The sequence below is a fragment of the Mastacembelus armatus genome, chromosome 6 (assembly GCF_900324485.2).
Source record: "Mastacembelus armatus chromosome 6, fMasArm1.2, whole genome shotgun sequence".
Lineage (NCBI taxonomy): Eukaryota > Metazoa > Chordata > Actinopteri > Synbranchiformes > Mastacembelidae > Mastacembelus > Mastacembelus armatus.
The window spans coordinates 1,443,849-1,463,255 of record NC_046638.1 but is presented as its reverse complement, the minus strand read 5'-3'; the positions used below and the strand labels follow the sequence as shown (position 1 = coordinate 1,463,255).

The window sequence follows — 19,407 nt, the reverse complement described above, 5'->3', positions numbered from 1 at the left end:
ATGTGAGTTAAATATGAGTGTCACTGCAAAGGGTCTGAATACTTATGACCATGTGATATTTCAGTTTTTCTTTTTTAATAAATTTGCAAAAATTTCTACATTTCTGTTTTTTTCTGTCAAGATGGGGTGCTGAGTGTACATTAATGAGAAATAAAATGAACTTTTTTGATTTTGGCAAATGGCTGCAATGACACAAAGAGTGAAAAATTTAAAGGGGTCTGAATACTTTCCGTACCCACTGTATATATATATATATATATCTCAATATTCCCAAATTCAGCAACAGAAAATTCTCCAGTGCCTTCAAAACGTGTGTCAGCAGTTCTGCAGGACTTCATGCAAACCAGAAGACCTGAGGCCAGAATCATCGAAATCTGCAGTCCATAAATAACCAAAACCACAATGAACAGATGTAGGATCGTCCGACGCTGCTGCACACACACTACATTAAATGTTGTGGTTGAGTCCTGAGCTACACAGATAGAATTAGACGTATATGCACAGTTGGAGTCATGTGTCATTTATAATCTGCTCACCTGCGTACGACCAGTCGATGTCTTCTGAGAACTTGCGCTGATTCCTGTATGCGTATGCTCCAGCTGCAAGACAGAAAAAGAAAGATGCTCGTTTATTTGAACATTTATGTCTTTGTATTCCTTAAAATCTACTGCAACTTCATATTTTCACCTGTGCAGAGCCATTTTCTGATACAGTCAAGTTCAGTTATTCCTAGCATTTTTCTTAGAGTCAACTCCACAGATTACAGCTGTAAGGTCATAAAAAGTTTTACAGAAACAAAGCAGAGAGACAAATGTCTTTTTAAATTCCTGAGCTGACAGATTCATTAGCTGGTTGGACGTTAATGGGTTTTATGGTTGGAATGTCTTTTGGTGGTTTGATTTTATATGACCTGCTGCCTCGCCCAGAGTCACCGCTAAGTTTGCACTGAACAGCTGCCAAACAAATCCACAATCACCAACACTTCCACCTATTCTGCAGCTGGAAACCACCACAGGCCCAAACCTGCAGAGACACAACTAGAAAATGAAGCTTGGCTGTTTTTACCAACCAGCCTAAGGGTTTCAAAAGTTCAAATGTCAAAAAATATTCCCTGCCGATATGTCCATGAGCGTCGGCGTGGGTGTTGCTGGAGTTTTCCCAACTCATGCACCTTGGATGCAGGTGCCAGAAATCCCTACTCGGCTCCACGACCAAACCTGTGGTGAGAACTTAGTCCAGACTCACTGACACCGTGGCTGTTTCTCTGCCTTTTGCCCCAGTACACCTTCCTCCTGGCTAACTGGGACCAGCTTGGCTCTAAGTCGTGTACATAATGAGGCCCAGTCAGGAGGGGACATCATTAACCCAAGCGGCTGTCCAGCATCTGTCACAGTAATGAAGTGGCGTCATTACTGAACAACCCCTCATTAGCATAACAGAGCACCAAGGGCCCGACTGTGGGACAAAGAGCAGAGGTCACATGACAAGAGGAGGAAATAAAGTGTCGTGATGAGGTGCGTGTTTACAAGCTGTCACTAAACCAAGAAATATGTTGGAAATCCATTGTGAGGAATTTCATTATGTTTTCCCAGAGGCTTCACATAAACATTTAGGTCCGACAACAAACTGCATCTCAGTTTACTTCTGGCATCAGATCATACTGAGCATCTTTAGTTTTAAACTGCCACAGAACATAAAAGAAAAGACGGTCCCTGTTCAAAACCAGTCCAGACTCTTCATGGCACAGCACTGTTTGTGATGAGTTCCTTTAAAAAGCTTTTTGTAAGCCAGCCAATCACACTGAAGGCCAAACCGGTTCACATGTCCCCAATAACAATAACAAGCATGAAAGTGTTTGAAATAACATTTATAACAGCAGTCAGTTCTAGACTCTGGACTCTGGATCACAACTACAAGTACAGGGTTTCTGAATTATGTTCCGGAGTCTCCAAACATGTTGTTAACTGGGCATCATGGTGAGTAAATATTTAATTAAGAGCTGAGGAACACACCATGTTTCAAATCTGTCTGAAGGTCTGGTCACACTACAGCGTCATCCTGTGCTCAGTTTAAATTTTATATAAAGTACTTCAAATTAGAAGTACATAAGGTAGTTAATGTCAGCTACCCGGCGGTATATAAAGTACTTCAAATTAGAAGTATATAAGGTAGTTAATGTCAGCTACCCAGCGGTATATAAAGTACTTCAAATTAGAAGTATATAAGGTAGTTAACGTCAGCTACCCAGCGGTATATAAAGTACTTCAAATTAGAAGTACATAAGGTAGTTAATGTCAGCTACCCGGCGGTATATAAAGTACTTCAAATTAGAAGTACATAAGGTAGTTAATGTCAGCTACCCAGCGGTATATAAAGTACTTCAAATTAGAAGTATATAAGGTAGTTAACGTCAGCTACCCAGCGGTATATAAAGTACTTCAAATTAGAAGTACATAAGGTAGTTAATGTCAGCTACCCAGCGGTATATAAAGTACTTCAAATTAGAAGTACATAAGGTAGTTAACGTCAGCTACCCAGCGGTATATAAAGTACTTCAAATTAGAAGTATATAAGGTAGTTAACGTCAGCTACCCAGCGGTATATAAAGTACTTCAAATTAGAAGTATATAAGGTAGTTAATGTCAGCTACCCAGCGGTATATAAAGTACTTCAAATTAGAAGTACATAAGGTAGTTAACGTCAGCTACCCAGCGGTATATAAAGTACTTCAAACTAGAATCCATAAAGAAACGGTCCAGTTTGGTTAACTGGGCCCTGACCTCAACTCCACCAACACCGTCTCCTGTATCATCACAAAACCAGGACCTGAACAACAATTAAGATCCTGTTTGTCAGAAATCCCTCTGAGAGTTTGCAGCCTCCTTTTGAAATTAAATTTCATGACCCGACCCGGTTGTGGTCTGTTGAGTATTAGTCTGTAGTAAATTAGGAGATGAGGTGTCCTGCTGTGTGGTGTTTATTCCCTCTGGGCTCTGGATGATAGCAGTCTAATCCAGGATTACATGTTTGGCTGTCTGCAGAGGGAGGAGGTCGCCTGCGGTGCACCCTGCCCTCAGTGTGAAGCAGGTGTTTTCCAGACATGAGCCATTAGTCTGACAGCAGCTCTGAGAGCAGCTCCACCAGACTAACCCTAAGGTGGAGACCACAGTTTGAAAGTCTGGATCCATATCAGCAGAATTAAGATCACGCTCAATTACTTTTGTGTCCTGAATCGGGTGAAAAACTATTTTTGTTGTGTTTATGTGTCGTATGTGTTAAAGGTAGATTTCTATATTTCATCTATATTTCTATTCTATAGCATTGACAGTACAGTATTAATCTCATAGGGGGCTGCAACACCTCCCAGCATGCAACACATGCACGCCATTATATTACAAACGTCATATGAGAAGAGGTTCAGCTGGAGACAGAATCACTGAGTCCATCTGAATGAGCAGCAAAGCAGCAGCAGCCGAGTTTGTTCTGATTCGACCAGAACTGGGGAACAAACTGGATCTGCAAACTTCTTGTAGATTCAGTGTTTGCTCAGAGAATAAACCTTTTCTTGTTCTGCTCCAGTGGAAACTGACAGGATGGTCCAGTCTTTTTAGTTTAATCCTTAATCCTGAAATCTAACGACAAAGTAGAAACATGATGGAAAAGGCTCCTTTTGTTTCTGGGGAATAAAAGACTGACAGAGCGCCACAGTGGAACTAAACTTTCTGATGAAGCAGAAACTCCCTCCCTGACACTTTCCCATGAATCACTTCAGGACCATAAGTAGAGAATGAATGTGATTTACTGCAACACATTCCAGCTGTGGTTCGGCCCCCGCTGGACCTTCAGAAAGCAGAATTAAAGGGACAATCAGGACGAAGGGACATCGTATTTCTTTTCTTTCTGTTGTGTCTCTGCAGTCGCCCTTAAGGTCTGTAGCTCTCGGGTCCGTTCATCAGTGAGGTAGTTCCTACAGAGGTTCCCCAGAACTGTTTGGTCTAATAATTGTCACGATACTTCAGTCAGTAGTGAACCCACTGACCAGCCCAGATTAACCATCCATAATCCACACTGCTGGCATGGCTAAAAACTCCTCCGGTTTCTCCCCGTGTGACCTCGGAGCAGTCAGGTGGGTCAGGACAGACAGGAAGCTGGGAGCTCTGTCTCTGTTAAGGTGGAAATGGAAAGCAGAAAGCGTAAACAGCAGCTGTGACATGAAACACCCGTCAAGGCTGTTTCAGTCGGTACGGTTAACAGGGACACTCCTGGACTTCATGTCAGGATGTGTTGTATGTTTTAGCATTTCTGTGAGGGCATTCATTCAGAGTGTGAGTCCTCAGTGTTGTTCACAGATGTACAGTCATTTGACTGTGTGTGTGTGTGTTCAGTTAGATGCAGTAACACACACTTCTAAATCAGGATTATAATCTGAGCTCATCTTTCTCGTCCAATCCCATCACCGCTGCTTTAAGAGTCAGTGTGCAGCAACCTGAACGCTGGACAAGACGCTTTTCTACAGAATTGACCCAGTGAGGCCTGGATTGACCCAGAGAGGCCTGGATTGACCCAGAGAGGCCTGGATTGACTCAGAGAGGCCTGGAGACCGACCCCTGCAGCTGCCGACTGAGGCTTCTGCAAAAAAAAACATAAATAAACTGCTGGGGTCTGATATCAGAACCACAGTTAACTCCTGAGGTAACTCAGGTAGATCTCCTAGTTCTAACAGAACTTCAGAGCTTTGAATTTGTTGTTAATCCCAGAAAATGAAAAAAGTTATTTGGGGAAAATGTTAGAGAACAGACTAAACTCTTCTTGACCCACGTCAGCGTCTCTGTGGATCAACATGCAGGTGCTACCAGACAGACCCACTGAGCCCAGTGGCCAAAGCCTTTATACGAAGTGACCGTTACAGGGCCGAGACAGCAAAGGACTAGCATGAGGGCCGACTGTTGCTGTGCTGAATGTCGCCTTCATCCGGGCCAAAAAGGGCCACTTGAACACAAGACACAGAACAGCCGACAGCCAACTAGCACGTATGGTCGGCGGCAGCTTTTTGGCCAATTCAGCACAGCCAGACTTGAGGTCAATGGTGCCGGACACACGGCAAAGACTAGGGCGACAGACAGCTTTGATGTTGGCCATCAACCAACCGTCAGCTCGGTCAGGCTCTGGCCTTATTTCTTTTTAGAAAGTCAGAGAGCTCAGTTAAAAGGCACAAAACAACTATGAGGAAAGAAGGGGAACCTCTCCAGAGACTCAAAACCACCACAGACACACAGATGACCATGAAGACGTGCATAATATCCACAGAAACACAAAGAGATGCAAAATAAACAAAAACACTAAATACCACAGATGAATTCTCATACCTCAATATGAAGCCAATATGAATAATATATTTTTTAAAACTACTGTATGACATATGTGGTTGAATGTAGGCTCCTGTGTTAATGAACAGCATCCTCCCTGTGTGTTCCACCCCTCCTGTGCCGCAGGACAAACTCGACTCATCACATCAAACGCTGCAGGTTTCAGTTACAGACCACACCAGCGCCCTGACAAAACCCGACACATGAGTTGGGCTGGGACCTTTTGTGACGCTGACGACAAAGAAAACACCTGCTCAGTCTGTCACAAGGTACCAGAGCTCAGAGTCCTGTAGATGCTGCAGGATGAAATCACTGGAATCAGCAAATGATGTAGTGATGATTTAGCCGCATACAGACTGAACGTATGTCGTTTCCAATGTCCTGCTGACACCAAAACGCAGCACAAAGTCCATTCAGCTCAGTGTATTTATATAAAGCTCATATAATTTTCTGATTGTCTATGAAGCCCACATGGTTTGCTGGACAGCACCTAGGTCATCTTATGTTTATCCTTAACCAGCAGCTTCAAACGGGGTCTGATGTCTCCTGCTCTGCCTCGGGAACATATTTGACTCTGGTCTCTCTAGTCTCCACGTCTAAAGTTCAATATGAAGATTAATGAATAACCTACAAAGATCTATAGTTATTAATCCACAGTCTTATAAGGAATTCTATCGTTTCCTCGTGATCCAATAGCAAATGGCCTGAGTCCACGACGTTGGTCATTAAATTACACTGCACAACGTGTCCGAGGAGAAGAATTTCTTAACAGCAGGAGAAAGAAGAGCCGAGCAGGGAAAATCTGATTCAAGATGAACGCAGAGAAGGAAGTGAAGATCGGGGGTGACCGAGGAGGCGAAGGGGGGATGTAATTCAGGTCTTGAGGACAGAAAGGAGAGGGTGGGGGTACAAGCTTAAGTTCTACTGGAAAAGAGTGAATGAGGAGAATAGATTGTAAGGAGAAGGTCTTGCTCAGCGTCTGTACGGAGAGAAAAAGACCACAACTGTGTCAGTGTGTTTATTCAGCGGAGAGTGGCCGGCTCTGCGCTCCGGTCTGTGGGAGCCCCGCAGCCTCCAGCCGGACGCTGAATAAGAGGATTAGCCGAGTCTTGGGAGAGCCGGGACGTCCACAGGCTGTGGGGGTGAGAACCGGTGCCCACGCCAGAATGTGCATCAACCCCCCCAACATCCACCCGCCCCTCTGCTCCTGGTGCCAGCAGGATCAGGTCTGAGGAGGGTGGGGGTGAATAAAACCAACCACTAAGATCGGAAGGGTACGGCAGGTTAATCTGTGGACAGTCTGGGTTTTTATTCCATGTGGGCGCCAACGCAGTGTGGCTCCTTAACGCCACATCTCCCTTCCTGTCTCTGTCGTTGCTTTCATTTTTTAATTTCTAGGAATTTCAGCATGTAGAGACCTGAGAGAAAATCCATCCCATTAAAATCTCCTCTCCGGTCTAAAAACTGACACGTGGTTAGAGGTAAAATGTCAGCTGCCATTTTGTTTCCCTGGATTGTGTTTAGATTTCTGGTTTAGGGATGATGGTTTGTTCCTGGTCAATTATGACAATAAACCTGTTTGTTCAGGTGGTTTACAAAGACCCAAACTGAAAACCTCATTACACAAAGATCCAAACTGAAAACCTCATTTTAACAAAGACCCAAACTGAAAACCTTAATTCAGAAAGACCCAAACAATGACCAGAGTCCAGAACCCAGGAGCTGAAGAGCCCAAACGTAAAACTCTTATGGACAGTGTCTGTAATTCATCTCTGGTTTCTACCTGAGTTCAGCGATACAGGCAGATCTTCCAAGCCAGGAAGATGCATCAGTAAAATGTTTTAGGTTATAGATTCATATTTGTTAGAGTCTAGGTTCCTCAGTTCCTCTTCCTCATGGTGAAGAAAGTTGGATTTGTATTCAGTGAGGGGCTAAGCTCCGTCTGACAGACCAAAGTCAGGGCAGAAAAACACCCTCGGAACAATGAGTGTAAACAGCTGGAGCGTTTTACACTTCAGGGATCTGAGCACGGGCCTGATGTGTCAGCAGACCCTGTCCGCTGAAGCTACTGTACGATCCTGACACGTCATTTATCTGGTTTGAAGGCTGCTGTAGTCCGCCCCCTCTGAGCTGCTCCTGAGTCTTAAGTGTAAATCTCTTCTTCTGTAAACACAGAGGTGAGAAAGTTCATCCTTAGTCAAAGTAAAGTCTCAGATAAATGAGACGCCCTTTGGACCTGAATCCAGCCACGACGACTAAAAAACAAAACTGGACTGTGGGTTAGAGGACTATTCGGACTTTGTCTAAATCTTCCTGCAACACTGAGCCCTCCATCACAGACATTTTATGGGAAAGTCTCATCCATATCACACACCACTTCATTTTCCTGCCCACTGTCAACGCCGACTGACCCTGACAGGAAGCAGACCTGGTCCAACTGTGTCCGACCACTCGTCACTTTCAAGTCTCATTAACAATCCTGTGCACCCCCACTTTAGTAACTCATCATATCACATAAGAAGGCAGAGAACAAAATAAACGCTAAATAACTGAATCGAAGTTTTTTAGAGTTAACACCATGTTTTTTTCCTAAGAGGCTTCAAACCTTTAGCTGTTTCTGTAGCTCTGAGACTTTGTGAGGCCTGATCGAGTCTTTTATCTCTTGTTTGAAAGTAACTAAAGCTTTTTTGGCAAGTAAAAAAAAAACTATTTGGATTCGAGCGCAGCAAACATCTGCTCCTCTAAACAGGCCTTCACTCTGACCTGTGTGAGGATCACATGCAGTGATTCATTTAAGTGTTTCTGTTAGCTTTGTACACGGCACATCCTCCTTTAAACAAAACCATACAACCCCAGTATAAGACCAGCAGCAGCAAATCAAAGGATCCTGTCGTGGCGCTTTAAGGCATTAGACAAATGAAAAGTCTGTTCTCCCTAAAAATCCCTGCAAACGGCTGCTGGGTCCAGGTCTAACTCTGGGGAAAACCTGCTGTGAACAACTAAACTCATCAGATGAGCAGGAGCCTCAAGGTTGACGTTCTCTGCATCGATCGGCCGCTCTCATCTTCCTCTTAACTATAAATGGCAAAGAGCAGAGGCTGCGGATTATCCACAGGCTGAGTCCATCAACCCTAAAAGGAGGCTGAAACGGGAAAGAAGCAGAGCTGCTGAGGGGATGATTTCACAGGAAACGTGCACGGCAGGAACCAAGGCAGCAAAACCCACAACAACAACACACGACTGCAGAAATATAACAGCAGCATTAAACTTTAGAAGCATTTTGGGTTAATCGAACAAGGAGAAAAGTGTTTCCAACATCCATCTTCACTTTGCTGACATGTCTTCTTCAACAGGCCGGTGCTTGATAAACATGTGGTTTCACTCTACAGATCTGGATCAGGTCTGGACTGGGGTCAGGCAGGAAGAACAAGAGGTTTCACCTTGAACAGGCAGCAACAAACCTGACATCCTACCAGCACTGAAAGAAAACCATTCAAGCCTTTAATTTCAGACTGTGGGTCCCTTTTCTGATCCCCAACGATGGACAAAACTAGCAGCACGTCATATGATGTGAACACACCTGTCAGTCCAGCAGGTGTGTGTGTGTGTGTGTGTGTGTTTGTGTGTGTGTTTGGTCATTCCTGTAACTTTCAACAGCGTAATGTCTGGTTAACATCTTCCAGCACCAGGCTCACTGCTCTGAGCTGTGACAGGACTCAGCAGCTCTCTGGCACATTTGTGTGTGTGTGTGTGTGTGTGTGTGTGTGTGTGTGTGTGTGTGTGTGTTGATGCACTCATGTGTGACCTGTATCTGTACTCAACAACAAATGATCTGTCTCAGAGGGAGAGCTGATGAATAATAGATCTGACCGTCTACAGTTTCCATCGTCGGCCTCTCTGGACTGCAGCCCGACGCTCAGCGAGTCACCATGTTGGTTTACAGCCTGTTCTGCTCCGACTGAACTTTCAGTCAACACAAAGCAATTACATGAACGTTTGTCTGGTAGACTGGAGAAACACATCAATGCAAGAGCTTCACAAAGGCACCTCCACAGAGTCTACACTATCACTAGAATCAGAAATGGTTCTTTAAAACTGCTGGATGTTGACCATTGAAAACGTTTAACAACAAAAGTGACTATTTCCTGTGATTTCCAACTGACACCAGCCTCATGAAGAACAGCTCAGCTTTCTCTGTTTTGGCCTGGACTGTGTCTAATGCAACGTGGCTCCACCTGATGAAGACCAAACCAAACCGAGAGGAGTCATGAAGTTGGGAGCAAACACAAAATCCTCAGTAGCTGCTGAACCTGAGCTGTAATACAGCTCCAGCAGGGTCTTTGCTCAGCAGAGTAAATGAGTCTGGGTCAGAGGATGGACCTGACCGGGCCCACAGAGACTGTGAACCGTGGAGGTGGGAGTTTGTCGACAGCAGAAAGTGTAGGAGAGATGACGTTCATAGATGGCACCGTGAATGCAGGACTGTTTGTGTGTTTACTGAATGAAGAGAAGAGAAATCATCGCACACATTTGGAAATCTTGCTCTGTGATCTGAGGAAGTTAAAACAGCTTTTGAAAAACAGCATTCAGCAGATGTCGGCGCTCGGCGTCATTGTGGTATTTAAAGCAGGCATCAGTGCTGACACAGGTGGCCCCGTCAACACCTATTCAACCGTCTGCCGGTACCTGCCCTCTGTGTTCCAGCCTCTGCTGCTGCATCCGACCCAAACCTTCACACTGCCTCCCTCTGCCTCCCTCTGTCCGTGTGCCCGGCCGTCACCTCCACAGCTCCAAAGACTCGCGCAGCGCCGGGATGTTTAAACAAAGAGCTCCCACTCACAGCGACTTGTTTACAGGAAGAGGAAGATTTAAAGAGAAATCGAGAAAGGAAGTGCTCCGACACAACGACCTCTGAGACCTTTTCTTTATTTCAAACGTTTGCTCTCGGCTCTGCCAGCCTGAGATTTCTGTTTGAGCTGCAGCCGGGCAGGGCGTTAATAGTGATTTATTCCGTCCTGGCACGGCAGCAAATTACAGAAAATAAAAACATTTGGATGTGCTAAATGTTTGCAGCATGTGGCTCATGGTGCCGTCAGCTTGGGAACAAAGCAGCAGTGTGTATGTTGAGCTGACGTTCCTCTGTAATTTACATCGGGATGACGCCTGAGCAAAATGTGTTGACCCACCAAACTGTGGTGAAGTGGATCAGCTCAGCCCACGATTGATCTGATCATCCAAAATCTACAAAACCTGATTGTTGTGCTCCTTCACAACAAAGTCCAACAAGGTCCTGCAGAAACATAACAGCCGTGACTGATTTACAAACATGTTTCTAATTTACTATGATGAAACTTAAGACACTTTCATTCATCCACCTGTTATTTTCCTGCCCCGTTAGTGGCCTATAGTTTATTTATTATCAGTGAAAGAGCCGCGACTTTCTTCCTTCACCCTCACTCAGAAGGCGGATGTTCCAAGCGGAGCCGTTTTGGTTCCAGCAGACCTGTTCCCAATCTCATCGTACACACGGTGACGAAACAGTTTGTCAGAGGCCCAGAGAAAAGCTTCTCCAACAGAAAAACGACTTAATTAAACGCTGGAGCTGAATGGACGAAGGGGGATGCCAACGCTGTATCCCACCGGAAAGACAATGAGAGAGGAAGTGTTTGTGTGTGTCTATGTAAAGCCTCTCACTTATATTGTAAACTTTTCACAATTGCATTTACTCTTCAGTTCAAGCATTGGGTTAGACTGATTTTTTTTAATGACGTCTGTAAAAGCGTAGTCTCATTACAGGATGATTTCCTGAAGGATTATAAAGCTGCATTCAAGTCATGTAGTTTTCCCACGTTGCCAACTGGGAAAACAGGCAGCAAACACTAAACAGACCCACAGATACTGAGAGTTCAAGTTGGGCCTGTTTTAACCCCGGATGCAGATTTTAAATGTTTGCAAGTTTTACTTTTGTCAGGCTTGAATCAAACTTCACATGTGGTTTCTGCTTTTTAACTTTATGCATCAAAGCTAGAAAATCTTAACATTAAAAACACGAGTCTGCAGGTGGAGAAGCTCCTTCCCAAGTAATGCAAACAGAGCGAGATCTTTCTTGGTTTTCAAAGAAATCAACTTAAACTCTGGAAGGAAATCCACCTGGAACCTGACGCATGATATGGAAAATGGTTTGCAAGTCCTGTAGCCTGGAACAGACACGAGGAGCAGCGGCAAATGTCTGCACCATGCCGAGTGTCTAAAAACTAGAGAGTGAGTTTTCCACCCTGACGGCCCTTCGCCCGTCCTCTCCGTCTCTCAGCAGGACGTCCCCCCTCGGCCGAGACCAGAAGATGATGTCAGTGCTACATCATGTGCATTTCACAGCAGGACGCCGGCCTGCAGGAGCCCCAGCTCTGCAGCCAAACACTAATTGCTTTTTCACCTGCACAAATCTTCCGCCTGCTTTGGGGTAACCAGGCGAACATCATCAGCACAATCGCCAGCTCATTAACAGGACGCCATTTGGTGACGGCGCCGTGGGGACGCGTGACTATTTTGAGGGACGACCTAATTGAAATCAGCAGCGGGGGGTGGGACACAGAGGAAATTATGGATTTTACACTTTGTCCTTTTTTAACCTTGACACGCTTGTGCTGGATTTTCCCTGCTAGTAGTTTAATAACAGCTCATCACTGTTTGACAATAAAAACATTTGAATCAGTTTTTATCAAAGTCTCATAAGGAGGAGGCATCGAACACACTAACAATGACACATGCCTGATTTTACTTTGGCTCTTTAGTGTCTTACAAACATCTGACTGGTGTTTACCACCAGCAGCTGCCTCCCATCGACCTGCATCGTCCCCAGTACAGACACTGGGCCATGGAAAGACAAACACACACCGACCATTTTCTCACCATGTTTCTCACCCCAATTAAATGGCATTCATTCATTCATAGTCCCCAGAGGATGACCCCTAAGATTATTTGAATGACTTCTCTTCCACTATGGACAGTTTACACAGTGCAAACTAGATATCTTCCTCTCTGGTCTGATGCCTACACTACCCACAATGCAACTTTACCAGCAACAGTCCAGAGAGAGACTGGGCTGTGTTATGCTAGTGGCTAACAGTAGATTCCTGAGGCTTTTCACCAGTTTTACACAGATAAACTTCACAACAGCAGCAAAATATGAACAGTTTCAGTCAGACTCACAGAAAGAGAAACATGAGGACAAAGCTAACACGACTCTGTTCAATAGAAAAACATCTGGGCAGTCTCACTGCACATCTGGCTGTTATCACTTCATCCCCAATCAGTTTCAGTCACTTCATAACTGCATGTAACTGCTGCAATCGTCTGGGAGTTCCCAGACTAAGGGATTAACCTTTCGCAGCTTTCACACGTCTGTCCCAGCAGACGAGCCTCATGGGTGCAGCTGTTTCTGTCAACACAAGCTGAGGAGCAGACACGACCACGACCAGGAGGACCAGGAGGACCCGAGGAGCAGCAAGTTCCTCTGCAGGTTAAACTGGGTCTGCAGGTGTTTACCCTCTGACCTGACACACCTGAAACACGATGGACCATAACTTCTCATTTCTGACTGTACAAACACACAGACACCTTCCACACCAAACATTATCCAACATTTTCAACTAGCTTGTCTTCATCAGGATTTTATCTGAAGGTTTGTTTTCCCATTTTCTCAGTTTAATAATTTATCATAAAACAAATTGCTGCCCTGACTCAGATCACACCTCAGAAAGTATTAAAACAAATCTGCTTTTATTAAAGCGATAATTCATTTTGCTCAAGAAATGTCTGTGTTTTATGATGTCTGGCTATTACACTTTGAGATTTTACTGTATTTCTGTTTACAGTCGACTTTTATTTGAAGATTTTCAGACATTTACTCAGATGCAACACTTTTAATGCATAAAAGGACGTGTGCTCAAGCTAAATCTGGGTGTTAAGCTGCACCTTAAGCTAATATTCTGTACTTTTGCAGTTCTAATGACTGTGCACTGTCAAAGCTTCTTTAGCAAGTGCAGAGAATTTTCACCAGCTGTGCCGCTTGATGGAGACTCTCAGCTTCTTTTAGCAAATGTTTGGTTTAGTTCAGTCTGTTTCCAGTTGCAAAAATCAGCAGCTGCAGCAGTAAAAAGCCACAGTCCTCTACCTGCTCAGCAGCAAACAGCAGACAGACAGTCAGAGACCAGCTGGTGAACATGGTGGAGCATTTAGCAGTGCCAGAGATTTGCCTCAGCAGGTGGTGGAGACCAAACCCAGAGCTCAAACTGAAGGATCACATGGCTCAGATTTACCAGGTGGACTCACACATGACAATCATTGCAATAGCTGTTAGCCAACATGTTCACAAATTAACTTTATGGTCATAATATGTATTAATGTGTTTTTCTTCTGTTGAGTTTTTACAGCACGAAACCAACCAGGAAATCAATTACTGCTATATGAAATATTCTTGTTACTTCAGTCTTTTGGGCTGAACCAGAAAAAACAAGTGTTTCTTTTCTCAGCTCTATTTTCTTTTCCTTCTTTCGAGTCTCTGGAGTCGTGACATGTTGCTGTACAGTGCAACCCCCTGCTGCTGGTACCTTGTAATGTCAGTGTTCAAGGAATTTAAGCTCATTCTCCTGCTGCACTCAACAGAGGCCGATCTGGTTAAGAGGATCAGACTAATGCCTGAAATGTAAATGTTCTGTAAATACTTGAAAAGCCTCGTTGAGGCCCATGAAATCCTTTTGTGCACCGCAACATCTGCCTAAAGCGTCTCTGCATTCACCTGTTTAGATCCCCTCCACCAGCCAGTGAATGGGGAAGAAAAGCAGCGAATCGACCCTTTCACAGAAGAGGACGTCGACCGACCCACGTCCTCCACGCAGGCCTTTTATCGCTGGCCTTTTCTGCGTCACTTTTTAAGATTTTGCATTCAGCGCGGATGAGAGACGAGGGCCATCGAACATCCAGGATCGAAGGGAGACCACACACTTGCAGGCAGCTGAGAGCAGAGAAAACAAGGAGAAGAGTGGAGGACAAATCAAATGGCTCTCCACCAGCTACTCTACAGGGGCTCCACTTGTTCTCCGCTGCAACGGGCCCCGGCGTGACCGCCCCCCCCCCCATTCAGAGACGCAGTGGGCCACCCTGATCTGCCCCGTCATCCATTACAGCGTCCACAGTGGCGGTGGGCACTGGGGACAAGGGGGTGAGGTGGGTGATGGTGGTGGCAGAACGCCAGGTGGACACCAGCAGAGACAAGATGGTTGGATACCAGAAAAAAAAAAAAAAAAAAACACCCTCGACACCCCTCATCCCTCACCCAGACAGAAACGAGAGGGGAGACAAATGAGGAGGAGGAGGATTAAAAACGCTAACAGAGGGATGGGGGGGGCACAGACAGTAGAAGGATGAAGGCATGAGGCTCTGAAAGGGGAGAAATGTGGGACAACAGGGTGACGGAGGATGTGCAGCAGCAGAGAGACGTCAAAGGAAGAGAGAAAATGAGAGATTAAGAGCTGAGGAAAGAAAAAGGAGCTGCACAGACAAAATGTTCAAGACTGTAGAGTAAGAAACCAGCAACAATAAAAGCTCTGGCCCTGAGGAAATGCACTGCAAAACTAAATCTGCTAATGCTTCATTTTCCCAGTCCTGCAAAATTCCTGGAAACTTTTCCTCATCATTTTTTCTATAAAGTAGAAAACACGACTCGGCTCCATCTGTTCTGTTCCTGTTTGCTCATCTCAGACAGACTTTGACGGTTTTCTTAATGAAACTATGTCACAGACACAAAAGTTAGATGGTGATTAATGATCAAATCCTCAATTTACAACAAATCTCTGCAGTTTTGTGAGTTTGATGATCCCGAAAACTGAAATATGAATAAATTTAAATTTGGAATTTAAATGAAAATGTTCTTGCACAAGACCGACTTGTTGTGGCGGGTGATTTTTTACAGTGTGGGGGGACCAGAAGCCTGAGAACAGAAAACACTGGGAGGTGGGGGGGGGGGGGGGGGGGGGGTGTTAACGAAGACTAATGAAGGCAGGAGTGCTGCTTAACCTGCGCTCCGTCGCTCCGTCGGGCCTCCGGCCTCGATGTGGTGGAGGAAGAATATGCGAGTGTACCCCCCCCACCCCACTCCAAACACACTGCGCTCCCACACTTCTGCTCCAGCTTCACAGTGTGATGGCGTCCTCTCGTCCTCGCCGCCGCTGCCACTGGGACAAATCGCAGTGCCATCATGCGTCACACTTTAACGCCCCCCCCCCACCCGTCACCCTCTTCTTTTCTCTGTTGGCCTGCACCCCTCCCCACCCCACGCCTCAATCTACCCTCTTACACCTCCCGTCTTTCTGTAGTTGCCCCCTTTCCTACTGTTACAAAACAAATCTCCCCTCTGACAGCATAATTCACAGGGCTGGGCCCGGGGAGGCGGCACAGGACGGACCGGCCTCCTCCGCTGACCTCTGCCGAGGACCCGGCTGGTTGTTTCCCCACGTAACCCCGGCCTCCATTCAGCAGAGGGCCGGCAGGAAGAAAAGGAGAGGCGACTTGGGAGGATTCAAACCGGTGGCCCCAGTGTATGCCTGAGTGAATGCCGCTGAGCCTAATACCCAGTAATCTGGTCATCAAATACCCCCACCGTCATGACTGGAAACCTGCTTTTTTGTCAGGACTACCAGTGGGGCGGCGATCCGGCCAGAGATGGAGGGATAACATGAAGGAAAGGAAAGAGAGACATGAATGTAGACACTAAAGAATAAGAGATAATCTGAGGTTTGTTTGAGTCTTCGCCTCAAAGAGAATCTGGATCAGGAAACAGTTTCATGAAAAACGAAGCAGAACTTTACACTAATGATCAGATCTCATGAACAGCAAACAACAATTAAATTTCCACTGTGGTCTTTGCAGCCTCACACCATCACCAAACCATCACAGAACATACGTGTCTTCTCAAAGTCTCTGAGAAGACACGTCTCTGAAAACAAATATATGTGTAACGTGTATATGTTTAATATGCCAACACCACAGTGTAAACAGTTTGTGGCAAGAGGTGCTGAGGTAGATACTGGTTTAACAAAAACACCTGTGTTTCTGTTATTTAGCCTACTCTCTCTCCTAGAAACGCCATGAACAAAATAATAGAAACAGCTGTCAGCCACCGCTGCTGGACTGAGGTGATTGACACTGCAGGAACTTTCCCTGGGGAACTGCAGCTTTTCGAGGAACCCGTGTCCCAGTGTCATCAACTGGATCTAAATAAAGTTTTACCCTGAAAACAGCCCCTGCTCAGGGGGTGGTACTTTCTGAAGCCTCAGGGACTTTTTATGTGGTCAAGTACACTTGAGTTTCCTGCAGCACTGTTGTACAGATGTCTTTGTTTAACAGCCTGAACACCAGGATGGAGCAGCTCAGAACAGTTAAAGACAAAGTTTAAGCGGATGGCACATGTTTGATATGACGGCAAACTGATTTGCTTGGTCTTCCTGGGGTTGTGGTTCTCCTGTGGAAACGTTTATTCTTGGGAAAAGTTCCTGGACATTTAATGGGGAAAATTATGTCTCAGGATTATTTCTATTAAACTTTTTAAATGTCAACATTGGCCTCACTTGTCAGGCTATAATACAATACAATAAGCAGAAAGTGGGGATGTCACACACAGACTGCTGGAACCTCACATTGGCTTTGGTTTAAGATCCTAAACACACCAACTGTTGTGTCTGTGAACATCACCTTTACTTGGACCAAAAAGGGTCATTGAACGCACCACACAGACTCCAGTCGACGGCCAACCAGCTCGTTCGTTCTACACCTGGGGAGAGGAACTAGCTCTCCACACCAGCAGGGGGAAGTAGTCTGTATTGGTCATGCTGCAGGTGGAGCTGCTGTTGGCAGGACTTAGTCTTTGGTTGGGGAAGAAGAAGAAGAAGAAAGGAAGAGGTGGAGAAGAAAAATAAGGAGAAACTACACTAAATGGGTGAAATGATGGAGACTACACTGAGCAGCCAATCACAGACTAAATCCTCACTCAGTGAAATCCTGAAATCCCATGTTTGTGACGGGAATGAACAGCAGGACTAATCAGGTAAAAAGTATCTCAGTGTGGTTTTCAGACACACACCAATCCTTTAAAAATGACAGACATCCTCAGCATCAGGGGTGGTGGCATCACATCCACGTGGGCCCCCTGCATGCGTCTGACTGACAGGCAGTCCGACCGTGACGACCATCTGTCTGCAGACTCGCTGTTAGACAACACGAGGCCCGGAGCCTCCATGGGCCCCGACGGACAGCAGGGCACGGCTGGCACTGCCCATTCACAAATATCTTTCAGAAGGACAGATGGTGCTGAGTTTTCTCCTCATGTGTCTTTTCTTCCACCATTACCCAGTCCTGCGCTGGCACCTCCTTTGTGCCACGACGTTTCACCAAAGCTTCATTTAAAAACAGCCCAAACAGAAAGGGAGGAGGGTGTGAGGGGAGCCCGGGGCTTTCTGCAGGTACAGAACCTTCCAGCACAGATCCAGGCTTCACTGGCCCGGCCACAAAAGGTTTCACATCCCAAACTGGCTCCGACCAGCTTCTCCCCCTAGTTTTTGTTTCACGTCCCACCCTGCAAACAGATTCAACCAAGCAGATCAGTGTCCTCTCTGGCACACTGCACCGGTACCGTACGGATGAGAGGGCAAACCGGAGGATAAGAGCTGGAAAACCCTTGCAGTGTTCAGGCTTATGGCCACAAATCCCGATTCATCTCCAGTGACTTCTCAAAGCTCCTCAACCCTGCAGGACTCAGGGTTGAGCCTGTGACCTGACAAAATCTCCACCAACAAATATTTGAGAAACTCAGAGATTTAGATGTAAAAGACTAAACATCTCAGGCTGAACGTGGCTAAAAGAGTTTAAAATGAGGCACAAACAAACAGAATCTTTCTGTGTTTAGACATAAGCAACTGTAAACATATCATCCTGGGTCTGGCTGTTTCCTGCAGCTTCAACGAAACCTGGGATTCAGCACTTCCAGGGACAAGGGAGGTCAAAATGTTTATAAGAAACTCACGTGCTGAAAACATGAATTAATGTGTCAGTTCCTGTTCGGCTGATAAAGATCCAGGTGTCTAAATAGCATCCACTGATCCAGGATCTCATTGGTCGACCTCTGCTCTCTTATCTATCGAGGTTTAGAAAAGCTGGTTTAACAAGGACCCACTGGGCCACAGTGACACCCTGCTGGTACCACACTGACCTGCCTCAGGGTCAAGTTCATCTTCACTAAAGTCAGAAACCAAAAAGCATCACAGGTACCAAAACTATCAGAAATATTCCCCCAGTGGGACCAGTGCTCATTATTTGTCATTATCTGCTCATGGACTAATTATTTGTTGTCTGCAGCCCAAAGCCCGAAGACGTTCGGCTCACAACTCAACAAAGAGCAGCAAATTCTCACAATGTGAGGGTGGAAACATTTGATGCTTCAAAATAAAGATCAATAATCAAAGTAGCTGATTGTGGATGATCATTTCAGGCTCAACACATCATCATCATCATCCCCAGAGCTCAGAGTGTGAAACAGTAAATGAGCCACAGAGGTGGGGGTGAGGATCCTCGCTCCTGATTGGCCTGAAAGAAACTTTCATCCATCCCAGATAAAGACACCGAGTGTTTCCGTGTTGGCTGCAAAGAAACTGAAGAGTCTTTTCTTCTTCCACAACCCACAGACCTGCATCCCCTCATTTCTGGGCCAGGTCAGACCAACCCCTACAGTCCACACAGACACTTTAACCTGAAACTGATCCTGACCTGAGGCCTCTGACAGTACGGACCTCTGATCAGAGCCCTGCTCCGTCCAGCAGGACGAACTTTACCTCCCAATGTTTTCTCTACGAACACGGTGGAGGATGAGAACCAGAACAGTTTCTGCTGTGAGGAGCATCATGAGATTACTGCTGATGCCAGATACGGAGCCTCTGACACTCTTAATAAGCCAGTCAGACCACCGTGTCCAAACTTCTCCTTTCATGCGTGA

The 19,407-nt window shown here is 45.6% G+C and overlaps 1 protein-coding gene across 3 annotated transcripts in view; it reads right to left on the bottom strand.

Annotated features, from left to right (window-relative positions):
• The window catches only part of ptprz1a (protein tyrosine phosphatase receptor type Z1a), a 56,816-nt gene that overhangs the window by 36,700 nt on the left and 709 nt on the right, over positions 1-19,407 (bottom strand). For all 3 annotated transcript variants that reach the window (XM_026311622.1, XM_026311623.1, XM_026311624.1), the window contains exon 2: positions 537-599. In XM_026311622.1, coding sequence (XP_026167407.1) covers positions 537-599 — 63 coding nt within the window. The remainder of the gene's footprint in view (positions 1-536; positions 600-19,407) is intronic.